General features: G+C 44.7%; 1 protein-coding gene across 3 annotated transcripts in view; it reads right to left on the minus strand.

Annotated features, from left to right (window-relative positions):
• Nucleotides 1–16,066, minus strand: part of drp2 (dystrophin related protein 2) — a 105,100-nt gene that overhangs the window by 42,946 nt on the left and 46,088 nt on the right. For all 3 annotated transcript variants that reach the window (XM_037779980.1, XM_037779981.1, XM_037779982.1), the window contains 5 exons: nucleotides 10,579–10,657; nucleotides 8,132–8,192; nucleotides 5,451–5,512; nucleotides 4,853–4,927; nucleotides 1,903–2,104 (listed from right to left, as the gene is read on the minus strand). In XM_037779980.1, the coding sequence (XP_037635908.1) occupies nucleotides 1,903–2,104; nucleotides 4,853–4,927; nucleotides 5,451–5,512; nucleotides 8,132–8,192; nucleotides 10,579–10,657 (479 nt within the window). The remainder of the gene's footprint in view (nucleotides 1–1,902; nucleotides 2,105–4,852; nucleotides 4,928–5,450; nucleotides 5,513–8,131; nucleotides 8,193–10,578; nucleotides 10,658–16,066) is intronic.

Consider the following 16,066-nt stretch of genomic DNA (forward strand, 5'->3'; position numbering starts at 1 on the left):
CTATATATTGGAAAACAAAAAAGCAATTACTGAAATTTATACAGGGGGTGATTGTCTCTCATTAGCAGCAAGTAGTTAAGAGCTACCAACCGAATTTACGGCACTCAGGAAGTTATTCCTGCGTCTCTCCGTCAGTCTGTGCTCAGTGTTTTTCTCTGTGGGGAGTAGTCAATGAGGAGCAAAGACGGGGTGAAAGTTGGTGTGAAAGAGGATTTGTTTCTGCAGTGTCTCAGAAGGGGATGGTTGGCCCTCTGCCTGGACATTGTTATTGGAGCTTTAGCCACACTGTGGCTCTTTATAGAGGTCTGTACAACAAGCCATTGAACTACTTACATCAATCTGCAGACAAGACTGTCCTTATAGTGGCATGAGATTACACATAGCCAGTCTCTGTGTGTGTATGTGATGTGTATTTACCTAAAGCTCCATTATTTTTGATACTGCTATCAACTCTAATGACCTGGTGTAATGCTAAATCATTAAACCCGGCTCTGCAGCATTTATAGACATGATACAGGACAATCACACTGTACTATGACACAGACATTTCTTGTATTTAAAGTCACCCTGGAGAGCTGTATGCTCATTGCGAATCAAATCAGACAATAAGAGAATAGACAGAAATGTCACAATGTCGGCATATAAAGGAACAAAAACACTGATGGAGAGCAGGTGAACTCCATTAAACTCTTTAGAACTGTCGCTATAATACAACACTTTATGAGCATCACATGAGAGAGACGAGTGTGTCATTTAAAAGAGAGCTGCAACGATTTAGCATTGCGCTCTATGACATTGTCGCCTCACGATGGATAGTGAATAAAAAGGATTGATATTGATTCAACATAACCAAAAACATTGTCTTTTTTATTCCATGCATTCATGGAGAGGTCTGGGTGGTTAGATCACTTCATTCTGACTCAACCCATCAGATTTTTGGCTGAACCGTTAAGGGCCAGCCCTACAAACGCAGAAGTCTGTCAATGAGTGACTGATAAAGTTACACGATTGTTTGACCGAATGTTGGAGTTTCCTCATCGGCCGTTGCTCTTTCAAAATGAAAAGGCAAAGAGCAACTCCTTTATGCAAATGAGCCCGTCCAGCGCGACAAGTCCAGCTCACGAAACTTGGACCAAACTGTCAAACTACGCAATCTAGTTCTAAAATAAAACTAGATTCAGCAGCAGAATCGCCTGTTTCTCGCTTAAAATGTTTTCAGAAGTAGATTTTGGTGGATTGTTTGGACAGAATAACAGAACGTTTACGAGCAGGCCGCCATGTTGTTTCCACTTGAAAACCAGGAACCAATCAGGTGCATTCAACGATAGGGTACGGCACAGCTTGAACGGCCAGTTGTGTTGAGCAGCACGTCCCCTTAGTGTCCTCGCCGCACCTGGTGGACATGTACCGCTGGATTTAACATTATAGACAAGACCACTGACTATTTGTGTCACAATTTAGCCACAAATTCACAGACTGACAGTACACGGTCCAGACATATATACTCGGTTTGGACTGAGTCTTGCTTAAATTTCAAACTTGTCGTCTTCAGCCCCTACCGACGCTGACATTACTTGAGACAATTTATCCTTCTGGACTTACTTTTTACGCCTCGAGACCTGTAAACAGACTGGCTCAGGAGCCCCTCCAGGTCAAGAGATAACTGCACATAAGCTGTACAGTCAACACCATCTATTCACTTTAAATCAGTGGCGAGCCAAAACACAGTAAACACTCAGAAAAAAGAAAGTCAATCATCGCTGAAGTAAAGACACTTTTCTCAGGAGGGATAATCACGTTGCTCTGCGTCTGCTGGATGTGTAGAAACTAACTTGATTAGCTGACGGAATATATGAAAAGCTGTGTTGTTTAAAAAAAAATGACCCAATGCAGCTTACCAACCTGTCGTAGACGTTGAGCAGCCAGTTGAGACACATGTCGACACAGAGTGGAATGTTGACCAGGATGGACCTCTCCTCCTCCAGCCTCTCGTACAGAGCCGTCAGACCGTGGATCATCTCCACCACGTCCATCACGTGCTCCCCCTGCTGCAGATCCTGCTCCCGAAACACGTCCACGAGGCTGCTCAGCGCCACTAAATCCACTAAAAACCACACATGGACACGTATTAAAGAACATAGACACCTGGAAAAACACTTTCATTGTGACCTTGTGTATGTACTGTATGTTTTTCATGTGACACGTGTTGTGTGTGATGTGTGAAACTGGGATATTTTTAAATAGTAAACATATTCTTATCAATTTAAGAGCACCAGCATTCTGATATACACATTATTGAGCCTTGAAGGGTAACTTCAACAATTTTCTGTAACTGGTCCAGTATTGAGGGAGAGCGCTGCAGATGGCAGCTGCTCGCAGGCTGCAATATGGTGCTATTGGGGCAAGCTGGCACCGTCATATACATCCACTAAAAGTGCTTGTTTTTGCCATGACAGGCTCTGATTGTTACTATAAGTGTCTGACATGATGGAAAGAGTCTCGCTCAAGGAGAAGGCTGAAATCTAGCGAGGTGGCGTGTTGCCCGAAGACAATGTTGGAATAGTGGAATACATCTGTGGTGGAAACACGAGTGCCGGCCGGGCAGAGTTTGTTGTGTCGGAGTACAGAAAGCGTAGCTTAGTGTTGTCTAAAGATTTTCAGTGCCATCTTCAATCGCTCATCCGGGGTCGGGTCGCGGGGGCAACAGCTCCAGCAGCAGACCCCAAACTTCCCTTTCCCTTCCCTTGCCTGGAACACCTCCCTAGGGAGGCACCCAGGGGGGCATCCTTACTTGATGCCCGAACCACCTCAGCTGGCTCCTTTCAACGGAAAGGAGTAGCGTCTCTGCTCCGAGTCCCTCACGGATGACTGAACTTCTCACCCTATCTCTAAGGGAGACACCAGCCACCCTCCTGAGGAAACCCATTTTGGCCGCTTGTACCCACGATCTAGTTCTTTGGGTCATGACCCAGCCCTCATGACCATAGGTGAGAGTAGGAACGAAGTTTGACCGGTAGATCGAGAGCTTTGCCTTCCGGCTCAGCTCTCTTTTTGTCACAACGGTGCGGTAAAGTGAATGCAATACCGCCCCCTCCGCTGCTCCGATTCTCCGGCCAATCTCACGTTCCATCCATCTTTGAATTCGATGGCCGCTCGTATTTATTTGAGTATACGGATATTCAGATTTCCCAGCGAGACTTTTCCTTGAGCGGGACTTGGACATAATAACAAACAGATCGGATCAAGCGAAAGGTAAGAAAACATTGTATTTCTCTGTAGGGTCCTTTCCATAATGTTGTCAGACACTTATAACAACAATCTGAGTCTGTTAGTGGCAAAAACAAGCACTTTTAGTGGATGTAACATTACATTGACGCTGCTCACTTGCCCTCGCAGCTCGTTTCACAGCTGCTGGTTACAGCGTTATCGCTAAATACTGGAGCAGTTTCAAAAATTGTTGTCCCCATGAGTCACTTAGACACAAAAAACATGGGAAAACAGGGTCCAGGTTGAAAAATACAGAAGTTTAACACCTACGTTCATACATACATGAGTGCTCGTTCACTTTTCGACACACGGACACAGAGCAGGATCCTCATCCTCACCTCAGCCAATGAGAGCACAGGCGATAGCACAGTGCTTATTCACCCTTTTTGCCCACTTAAGCCGTGCCAGATGTTTCGAGAGCAGTGACACAAATTTGATTTCGCTCTTCTAAACTAATTTGATGGCCCATCCCTCAGAGTGGAGCTAAAAGGGGTGTCCGTGGTTGCCAGGTATAATTGGATAGCGCGATAATGAGGTAGAACAGAGAGAGGAGATAACAGGAGTATTCTCGGGGTTGTGAGGGAATCACCGAAAAAAAGTATTTCTGATGGGCTCTTATGCAGCGCTGCTCAATCATTCAACAAAGTGTGCAGAGGAGGAAGACAAGGAGAGAGAGAGTCCTGTTATCAAGGCAGCCTGGCAATTAAATTCTGTAACGATATCAACTAGTAGGGCGAGATAAGAGAGCGGCCAAGAGAAAGAAAGAGTCGTTGAAAGAGGTTTTTCACAGTGGTCTGAGCACGCTGAGTTTTTATTACAGCGACTCGGGGCGTGGAGGAGAGAGGGTGTTGCAAGAGAAGGAAAGGGGGTGAACATGAGGAAGGAAAAGTGCCAAAATTGGCCACTTGCAGCGGAAAATATGGGCTCATCTGGAGTCAGTGAGAGTTAGAGAACTGCAGGAGATGGAAGATGGACAAGATTAAGGTGTTGTGAGAGCACGGAGAAAGAAGGGCCAGGTTTGAGGTGTTGGAAAAACCGAGAGAGCACCGAGGCATCAAGAAGAGAAGCACTGGAAAAATCAGCAATGGTTAGGAAAAATGGGCAGAAAGTGAGAGGGTGTGGAGCTAGTGGGATAACAACAAGTGCTGTGACCCTGAAGGGGGCACACATTCAAGTCTCAACCATGCGGCAAAAACTAATTGCCTTCTCGTTTGTAAGTCAAATGGACCAATTAACAGCTCTAATTACCGAGCACACCAACGATCCCGGCTGTAATGGAAATGAGGAAGGAATCCGGCGGTTGAGTGGTTTCTAGTGGGCTCTTGAGTTTATCAATACTTTTGATTTCTGCATTTTTAAATCCGATAGTGATGGAGAGAATATTTTTCAACTACATTTCCAAGTAGCGCAGAGAGGAGCGATGATTCCTTCGACAACCGAATAAAGAAATGCTCCGCGGCTAATCGTTATATCTCATTCCCGGAGAGAGCTTGTCATAGTGGATTACCGATGAGGCAGGATAACAGTATATCACTTAGCCAGCCGTCCCAGCAGCAAATAACCAGCGATGAAATACTGCACGTACGTCTCAGAGCCTTCTGAACCCGCCGCAGCTTCATGGCTGTTCTGTATGCTGAGAACTTGATGTTGTTCAGATCCGCTAATGGAGGGAAAGAGAGAGAGAGAGAGAGATAGGAAGAGATTAGAGAAAATGAAAAAGATGAGGGGAAAACAAACCCACCCTGCCATCGAGGAATTAGACATCACTATCTCTCCTCCTGGCTATCACACCGTTGCAGAAGTCATTAGCGGCGTACATGTTATACGTGCACATGTGTGTGTGTGAGTCTAGCTTGAGCATGTGTACGCGGCAGCGTGCGTATCTCCCCCTGCAAGCTCTCTGTGTCAGATCAGATTAAAAGTGAAACACATGATGTCGTTTAATCACAATTAATTAAAGGCTAAAGCAAAAAGCAATCACAGCGCTGGCAAATTGGGCCTCGTAGGTTAATGACAGTAGAGATGTAGTCCCTAAGGTGCTGGAAACACAGGGCCCCTTAATGAGCTGTGTGACAGGAGCCCAGTGGTGCCGCGCTGCTGCCGGTGCTGCCGCTGCAGCCCAGTGGGGGTCCTGGGCGACCGAGCACGACTCCGAGGGGCGCTTTAATTGTCTCCTTACTCACCCAGCGCTTGGTACAGTTCTGTCATCTTTGGATGGTCCCAGCACGTCGTCTGGGCCTGATGGCTGAGGGGAAACGAAAGGCAGAAGAGTTTGTGAAGCAGGGCAAGAAAAAGGAGGTGCACATTTTCAGGCCCAGAAAGATCAAGGAAGTACAAATGAGCCGAGGGAAGTAGAGACAGGGAGGTGAGGCAGGCGGTGAAAGACAAGGAGATCAGAGGGTGAAGAGAAATGAGAGGATAGGGCGACCATTGTTTACAAGAGATTTCAGGCCTGTAAAGTGCAGACATACGTCAAACAAGTTCAGGCATCAAAGTTACTGCCAGTAACTTAAAAAGGCTTCTGCATGAAATCCCCAACCCGTACACACACACATCAAAAAACATACATTTACACCACCGCCTTACCGGCTCCACGGGCACATTCAGAAAAAAAAGATCTAATAAAAACGACAAGCGCAGCAAAATAAATGAGAAACCCCCAAAGCAGGACGTCTGCCAGAACCCAGGAGGCCTTTTAGGGGCCGCGCTCGCCGTTTTACCTGTGCGAGCGCTCATTGATTGGTACCCAATGAAGTGCTACTCAGACGCTACGACCGACCCCATCGGTACAGTAATAGAGCTCATAAAGAATTTGACTAGCAGACTAAAACAAGACCCGCGAGGTTCTGTTGCACATGATTAAGAAAATAAATACTCAGTCAAGAGAAACAAGCTGAACAAACGCTTGCACACACACAAACACACACACACACACACACACAATCCTCTAAGCAAAACACACACATACACATACATTCACAGTTCATTGATAAAACCAGCAGCACTCTAAAGGTGAAATAGTATTGATGAGGTAAATAGATAAACAGATGAGTGCTCAAGCAAATATAGTTCACAGTAGCTCAATAGAGTCCCTGAATAATTTAGTGTGTATCTGCTTTCTAATGGTAACTCTGTACTCTGAACAAACGTTTCAGAGAAAAAAGAGAAAGGTCTTTGAAAATGTGAGGCAAGAATTCAAGGATTTTGCAATTAGGGATGTGATCTGACGGGTGTCGGAGAATGACGCCGGTAGCTTTCTTCCTATCCAGACCTCTGAATCGCTGCCTACACCTCGGATTTTTTCAGTGATTTAATACTGTGTGTCTGGTGCTTTGCTCACCGATGTCCGTTTTCGTGAATGGAAAAGCCGATCAGAGGTTTGTAGGCGGGCAATTATCAATACACATGGTGAAATGGTGCTATAAGAATAACTCTAATATAAGCATATTTCTATGATCAACATACTAAACGTTAAGTTAACTGCTCCAACAGTTTCTGTGTAGATTGAAAATGATGTCAATTTAACGGCTACGTCAGTCACCACTGATTGGTCGTTTGCAAAATAACTCCCACTCCCAAACAGAAAACAGCTAAACATGAACACCATGTTAAACATTTTTGCAACCCAAACCACGAAGTAAGTCAACGCTCCCATGAATTTAACTTTTACCTAGTTTTAAAGGGACTGTATGTAAGAATCAGAAATGTCTTGTTAACAGTGACACCTGTGGCAGTTAAGTCAACAAAAGTCAGCGTCCTGTTGCTCGCGCTTGTGCTCGCTCTACATAGACATGAACGAGCATCGCTCAACACAGTGAGGCGACACACGTCAGCTAAAAGCACAATATCACTCTATATTTCAGCTGCTTGGCAGTAATGTTAGCTGACCAGATGAAGGTCTCTCCATGAATCAATGCTGATACTAGTGTTGGCTTTTCCTGCCTCAGCCTCCTGACCGCGGCCGGAGGGAACAGGGGAGACACCGGAGTTTTGGTCGGAGATCATAACGTTTCTCTCTGCGGAGCCCCGTCACTTCACAAGACACATAGAGCCCCTTTAAGTTACATTTTTATGACTAAATTTAATTGCATCTTTTAACTGGATTATGGGTTTTTAGTCATCAGACATCTTGACTTCAAGCTTTCAGAGAAGACTGCTGAGCAAACGTTTGCAGCTGCTCGGCTCGCACCTGAACAGCACTAACCAAACACTGATTTTAAGGAGAAACTGTTTTATATTCAGTACGTTTACCGGTTTTTAATCACCGGGTTTGTTTCACTTTGGAATAGAAAAGACCTCTGCGGACAATTCAGCTCCTGACGGTGGTGTAGTGTTACTCATCTCGGTTGTGTATTGTGCACTTGAGTGACTGAGTCTAGGTGGTACATCAACTATAAATGTGATGGCTGGCTGCGTGTGGATCTTGCCAACTTAATTTTATAAACTTTTTGTAACTTTGTTTCTTGTTATTTTGTATATTTTGTGAAGCACGTTGTAACCCTGTTTTGAAAGGTGCTATATAAATAAAGCTATTTTTAAGGAAACTAAAACAATTCAGTCTGAATATCAGGTGAAAAAGACGGTACTAGTTATTCTTTCACCAACTTTTTGATGTGATGTATTGCACCATGTGAACAAGCTTGTTCTGAACTGCCCCAGACAATCACAGAAGTAGTTTTGAATAACGCTACAAACAGCCTGTTTCTGTAGAGTTTGGCGTGCGCTGGAAACCAAATAAATCTAGGTCAAACTTAACCTTGGAAGAGAAAAATATACCCATTTGTCATAAAAATAACACCTGAATCCAGCCAAAGTACACACAGAGCAGAATGAATGCAGAAACTGACCCTGAAGTTGCACTTACTTGATGTAGTAGGGCACTTTGTTGGGGGAGATGGCACGCTCCCACGGTATCTGCACCGAACCTGTGCAAACACACAGAAACCAAATCAATTTCAGAATTGGCATGTCACGCATGAAAAGCCCATTGTGCACAGCGTGTCCGACAGCGTGTCCATTCAGACCTTCTTAACAGACTCTACTCTGGTGTACAACAGGCGCAGTAAAGCCAGAGAGGACACGTCTATTGTGTCGGGGTTTCCACAGAGTGTTGGTTTGTTTGGCACGGCCTAATACAATACGGGAGGTAGGGGGACTTTAACCGGCCTCCAAACTGAACCACAGGGGGGTCCAGCAGAGGATCAAACAGGACAGACTGCACTGGAAGAAGCAAGAGACGCACTGATTACACACAACCATACACACACACCATGTCATTGTCCATTACCGTGTCCCGACACGGCACGATGCAGACTTGTATGTTGTTGCGTTGCATATGTGAAAAATACTCAAAGACTGAAGTGGACTCACAAATCCAAAGGCTGAAGAAGAACTTAAGTAAAAGTACCAACACCACAATATAAAAATACTCTATTACAAATAAAAGTCCTGCATTCAACATCTTAAAGAAGTATTATCATCAAAATATACTTAAAGTCTCAGAAGAAAAAGTATCCATTGTGCAATACACGGGGGTCGCTGGTCTTCCGCTGCCTCGATCAGTTAGTTTGTTTGTGTTATTGTGCGACTTCAGCGAATCCAAACTAACCAAAGTAAAACAATAACACAAACAAACTAACCGATGGAGGCAGCGGTAGACCAGCAGCTCCTGTGTTCTGCAAGGTAAAATTACAGGGTTTTTTTTCAATGAAGTCTGGTGGCTTTGGCGTCGGCATGGATGGATATAACGGCTTCAGTTCCCCGTCAGAAACGGCTGTCTGACAGCGAGGTAAAGCAGACTGACTATGGATAAGTATCTCATACAATCCCACTTCAAAACACCCAAACTATCCCTTTAAGTGCAATTTTTAGGAACTTATACTTCACTTGAGTTTATTTTACATTTAACGCTACTTTACTGTATTTCAGAGAAGAAATGTTATTTTTTTACTCCACTATACATTTATCTAGCAGCTCAGATTACTTTTCAAATTAATATTTTACATTTAAAAACAGGATAAGCTCATAAAATGCAATATATTGTTAAAGATTATACCTTTTTAGTTTATGACCCCCCTTACAAAAACAACTGTCTACTTGGGGCCCCGTGTCATGTGTCAGATGTTTATGAGGACCTCTGAAATGATTTGATTTGAATTGAACTGTTTAAGGCTCAAAGAGGCAAAACTCAACTATATTTACCCCCAGAGAGCAAAGATCAGAGAAAAGTCAAGAAAAATAATGCAAATTTATGTCTTATTTCTTCTTTACTAACCCATTAATCATCTCAAGACCCCCTCAGATTTATCTTGTGACCCTTTGGAGGAACCCCAATGATGGGAACCATTGGATTAAACTACCAAACTGTATATAAGCTAATAAACTAGAGAGCATAGACAACGGCTTCAGTTCCCTGTCAGAAACGTAGACTGTATTGCTGTCTGACGCCAAGGTAAACCGGTGAAAATATTCTAAATATAGCGTCCACTTAAACAGATTTTTTTAGGTGGCTAAAATACGTTGTGCTGCCGTCCACAGCAATACATTGCTTTGCTTCTGTGCGGTAACTACAAAGTACAGTAGCAAATGTACTCAGTTACATTCCACCACGGCTCAAATCCATCTATTTCCATATGTGCTATATCAAACAACATACTGAAATAAAAGCATGTTGGTGCATAAAAAGACACACAGACGCAGACACAGACGATCCTGCAGGGTGCAGTGGGCTGAGCTGGCAGTGGGGCATAGTGCTACATAAGCTCCAGTGTGGCTTCTCTGAGCCAGCGTGACAGCAGTGAAACTGGATGGGGTTTGGTGAGGACATTGGAGGCACACACACACATACACACACACACACACACACAGCTTCAGACGCGCTCACACGGGGAGCGCTGCAACACACACACACACACACACATCAGTTTGAATTAGGTAAAAGTAAATCACATTTTCAGCCCTCCTGCTACCGCTCTGTAGCCTTTGAAGAGCAGCAGGTAGAAAGAAGACAAAATTAGAGCAATGACGGATCTGATGAGCGTCACCGGGGATGTTTATCGCAACGGTGTGCTGGAACTGATGAAGACAGACGCACAAAGCCTGCCAGCTCCACCTCTAACCCAAATATACACACACACACACACACACACACACACAGTGTTTGATAGCCTTATCATAACTGTAATACAGCTAACGTTCTCTTCATCCCCCCCCAACTCCCCCACAGACTCTGAGACAGTGCCTTGGCACAGTACGGCCCAGATTGGTGCACCATGAGGTACCGACTTCAAATAAGCAGTAGAGGAATCTTACTGGAAAGGAAGTGCTGCGATCCGGGGCCAAAGTCTCGATGTGCGTCCTGGAGCTGCTTCAGCCGCTCCTCTATGGAGGCCTGAGGAAACACACACACACACACACACACACACACACACACACACACACACACACACAGTTAAATCAAAGGGAACCGTGCTGTTCATGTGTCTCCGCTACAAAAAGAAAGAAATGCACACACACAAATCACCTGCTTCTCCTCCATTAGTTAACTATGGAATATAAATGATGTCTTTTTTTCCTCTGCTGCCCCTCTTGAAGGACTTTGGAAGCCTTTGAAGAGCGGCAGGTAGGATACGGAGACCGAGATTACCAAATAATATATTTTGCTGAAACGAGGACGCCGGTTCCTGGTACAAAGTCAGTGAGGAAAAGATGATGAAATGAGAGAGGAGGGAGGGGGGGTTGCAAAGCCTCACATGTGTTGCATCAATAACCACGCAGACTGAGTTGACAATATTAAAAGGTACTGTTTGTGACTTCTTACACAAATAAATCATTGCAGGTCGGTGTCTCATGCACGCTCGCGTGTGTCTACACTGTTCAGACTCAGACTCCAACACAAACTACACGGAAGCACCAAAACCGCAAAGTTCTATCTAGTGAAGCCCGTCTGTTAAATAGTGTTGGTCGCGGTCGGAGGACGCGGCGGAGACCGTAGCTTTGGTCTCCAGGACCGGAGTCTCTGCTGTACTCTGCTCCTCTGCCTGCCTTCACTCACAGACCGCGCTTGTTCTCGCTCTTTCGCTCCGCTCTCACGTGCATGCGCGCACACTACACACTGTAGAATAGTTAGTTTAGCTCTGAGAATATCTAGTGAATGTACAGTGGACGTTTGTGCAGAAATAACTGCTGCAGCTCCTCCAGACCAACAGAGGTTTCCCGTGTCTTGTGAAGTGACGGGGCTCCGCAGAGAGAAACGTTATCGTCTCCGACCAAAACTCCGGTGTCTCCCCTGTTCCCTCCGGCCGCGGTCGGGAGGCTGAGGCAGGAAAAGCCAACACTAGGATCAGCATTGATTCATGGAGAGACCTTCATCTGGTCAGCTAACATTACTGCCAAGCAGCTGAAATATAGAGTGATATTGTGCTTTTAGCTGACGTGTGTCTCCTCACTGTTTTGAGCGATGCTCGTTCATGTCTATGTAGAGCGAGCACAAGCGCGAGCAACAGGACGCTGACTTTTGTTGACTTAACGACCACAGGTGTCGCTGTTAACAAGCAATTTCTGATTCCTACATAGAGTCTCTTTAAGTCTGTAAAAGCATTTCACATCATTTATTTACTGTATGTGTCCCCACCAAATGGGATTTAGCAGCCTAATCCGGGTTTATTTGAAATGTATTGGATTTGGCACATGAGTCATTGTCAGCTGGATGTTTGAAACAATGGGAGGTAAATCCACTCGGGGTGAGGTAGAGAGAGAGACGGATAAAGAGAGAAAAGGAGAAAGCCTTTAGACTTCAAAGGGAAGCAGTGAGTCGTAATGTGTAAAGTTAGATATATTAAGTTGGCATTTCTCAGCGTGCACACGTCGTTGCTCCCCTCACCAGAAAATAAAACAATATAAGCTGGAGCGTGATTGAAATTGGTTGGGACTAATATAGAGCATTGTCAATGTGCCGTGGAGATGTTACTGCCAACCGCGCGGTGTCGTACAATCTATTTGTTGTACAGGCAATTTGGGCCGCCATAAGGAAGACAAATGACTTGAATTACCCGTGATCGACAAATATTAGCAAATCAAATTTGGAAAAGCATTTTTTTTTTGCCCCGGCGCCGGAGCAGCCAAAATCAACAGGGCACAGGATGTTGCCGGGATTTAGCATTTATCATTTTAATTAAGAGAGAAATAGGACACAGAGAGAGGCAGACAAAGAAAAAAAGGTTCCACCATTCTGCTCGCTTTCACGGTGACAGATAGCAGGTCAGTGCATCTTACTGCGTAGAAATGAATTAGTGTGGATGAGTGGAAATAGCAGATCGACCGGGGTGCAAGAGAGGGCGGCTCAAAGACGCCTTTTTTTCTCTCTCAAAACCATTTGCAACACCTGCCTCTTCATAAGTCCCTTGGGCTGAACTGATATCACAGAAACTCTAAAAACAATCCAAGATCTGGGAGATGAATATCTGCTGGTGACTATGGATACTAAAAGCCTTTTTAACAGTGTTGATCGTCAGAGGGGATTAGAGGCTTGCTTCCTGAATCAAAGACCAGGGGACACACTACCAACTGCTGCATCAAAGATTTAACAGAAATTGTCCCGTAAAAGAACTTTTTTTATTAAGATTCTTTTTACCTCCAACGCAAAAGGGGACATCAATGGGGAGAAAGATAAGTCCCAATTTCTGCTCTTTCTATGCAGCTCGCTCCCAACAATGCCTTCCTAAAATACATTAGACTGCGACGACGATTTGCGGAGGATGTCTCCTTCTTGATAATTCAGGCTGCAGAAAGTGTGTCATTGGGATTTAATGCCCATCCGAATGCTTTTAACCGACCGTTTAAACTTCACTCTGCGTCGTCGTGACCCTCGTGAAAGAAAAAAAACTTTTAAGATGTTTTAATTGAAACAGAAGGAAGATATGATACTGATGTGAACGAAATAAGACTGACAGATGTTCTTATTTATATGCGAGATCATTCCGTCCCACACATTAATGAATACAAGCTTGAATATCAGTCTGTATGGCCGCATCTGTAGGATATAGGGATGCAGCGACACCAATACCAGTATCGGGTATCGGGTATCGGGTATCGGGTATCGGGTATCGGGTATCGGGTCGGATACTGTGCTCATGTACTCGTACTCGCAAAACGGCTCCGATACAACGGCACCGATACCACCTTACGGCAGCGTGACGTTAACCTCTTGTCACCATCTTTCGGGTCCTATCGCACGTGCTCACGCTCCACCTCCCCGACGGTGCAGGGGCGAGATGTGCCGCTGGTACGCCCTACCCCGCGGGGCCGGGATCCCACCCTGAGGCGCACACCGACCCTCACCTTCATTGCACTACACGGTTTTGCTTGCACCTTCAGACTCGCACGTGCGTTAAACTGCTTGGTCCGTGTTTCAAGGCGGATCAGGTGGGTTGCAGACATCGCTGCAGACCCCTGCCGTCTTTTACGTGAGCCGAGCCCCTCAGCATGACGCGGTTGGGGTGCACTAAGGACAGTCTGGCCCGGTGACACTTTGGCCACGGTCCTGGGAAGCACCTTCGCCCCGAGCCTTTCCAAGCTGACCTAGAGTCGGTCGCGGCACACCGCCTCGTATGCGGGACTCCCCAGCCTGCCGTGTGTCGCTCACATCCTCCAGCTGGCTGTTAACGAGGGTCTTTTGGCACAGAGAAGTACTCGTATCGGTACTCGGTATCGGCGAGTACCCAAATGTAAGTACTTGTACTTGTACTCGATCTGAAACAAGTGGTATTGGTGCATCCCTAATAGGATATGAAGTACCTCGAACTTTGATCCGTTATAAATATGAGAACCTGATACAGGAGGAGTGCCTTTTAACAAAACACAAGCTGAGTCCCAAATCCATACCACATACTTATTCTTTACAGCATGTACTACATACTAATCGTTCTAGTGAACTGTTCTACAATATATACCATTTTATACACAGGAAATGAAGTATGACATCAGATGTCAATCAAACCGCAACTTTGGAAAGCTGCTGCCAATTAAACTTCACAAAGAGACATCAAAATATTTCTCCTAAGATCTAATACTTTTGTTTTCCAAGATTTTTTGGAGCGTCTTTACATCCACCCACCGTTGTTTTGTTTTTTACAGCTGTCAGCTACTCCTCCGTTTCCTTTGTGCATTGCTTTGTGGTAGATTAGAGTGCATCAACACTCCAAAACAATCGACCGTATTTAGTATGCATGTCTTGTTTGAGTTAACTTTTATTTTGTCATTTTTTGTATTGTGAACTCTAAAAACCTGCTTAGAATCAGTATATAGTGTGGATTTGAGACACGGCATAAGAGTCTACAGCCATGCTAGTGGCTATGTTGGACTGTACTAACATCTGCATGCTACTAAAATTTCGTTGACGAAATTGAATTTCTCTCCTCAAATGTTTTCAGAATCATCTTGTAGTGCACCGTTTAGCTGTAAAATGAGAAAGTTTGTAACCTGGCAGCCGTGTTGAGATATCTTGAAGGAATGCCAAACGCTGGTCACATGACCGGAGCACAGCCAATAGGAACACTCTCTCTCTGAAATGACCTGTGATTGCTCAAAGGCTAGATTTTCTAAAGCCTTAAAACAGAGCCATGATGGAGTGCAGAAGTCTAGTGATCTCTCAGAACAATTGAATTACAATATGCTGAAAGGTTATTATGGAATTTTTGCCCAATGATGCCAAAAATAAACTGCCTACTGCAGCTTTAAGTAATGTTTATAACAAATAAATATTGGGGTAATTTGGCAGTAATTCCAAAGAAATTTCAAATAGGTTACTTGCTAATTATCACCTTATTACCATGACATTTGCAGACCTGTAAAATGAAGCGTTACCTGGAAATGACTTTCTAAGAATCGTTGAACGTTAAAAATCATCCCCTTTCAGACGGCAGAGAGACAGACAGGAAGAGCGGCAATTAAAACATAATGACGAGGCCACGAGCGAGCAGGCTGTGGAGAAGGTGTCATGAAGGTTATCTGATGGGGAACAGGCTGTTCTCACTTGAGTGGATGGTGTCGGTGCAGTAGGAGCAACCACGGAGGTTACTGCTGGAGAATGCAGGATTAGCCTGGAGGTTGCAGACTGACGGTAATGCTCGCTGGATAATGCATCTATACATTCAGCTAAGCGTCAAGGGGAGGGCAAGTCCAGTTCAATGAATCCAAGGCACTTTAGCCTTGAAACTTTAAAAAGGCTTTAAGAGCACACGCCTTGGATTCATTGAAGTATTGCCCACTTCATGTGGGGTTGATTCATTTCATTCTGCTGTATTTCTCACTTCCCTTTCATAATGCATATAGAACCAAAGACCTGATCTACAGAGCAACTCTACATGTTAATTGTGAAACACTCTGATCGGTAGTTATACTCTATAAGTGATGAACGCCATGTTAATGTTTTTCTTGTCTGCTGCTGAAAAACAACAGCTGTTAGAAGAACAGATCCATAATGAGACTGTTTGGCTGTTGGAATTTGATGTGGATAGAAGTTGATCTAAATACACATTTGCACATTTTTAAAATATCAATTTCTCATAGACTTCTATACAATCAGACTTCTTTTGGCAACCAGAGGAGTCGCCCCTGCTGGCTGTTAAAGATAATGCAAGTTTCACTCCTCAGGAACCGGAGGTAGCCCACTGGGAATAAACATACAACAAAGGTTCCTGTCTGGACTTGAACCGGTGATGTTGCAGCTCATGGTCTATGCACCATGGCGCCCTTTACACCTCATCCAGACTGGGAACGTCAGGAGCTGCGTTTTGTGGCG

Source organism: Sebastes umbrosus, chromosome 9 (genome assembly GCF_015220745.1).
Source record: "Sebastes umbrosus isolate fSebUmb1 chromosome 9, fSebUmb1.pri, whole genome shotgun sequence".
Classification (NCBI taxonomy): Eukaryota; Metazoa; Chordata; class Actinopteri; order Perciformes; family Sebastidae; genus Sebastes; species Sebastes umbrosus.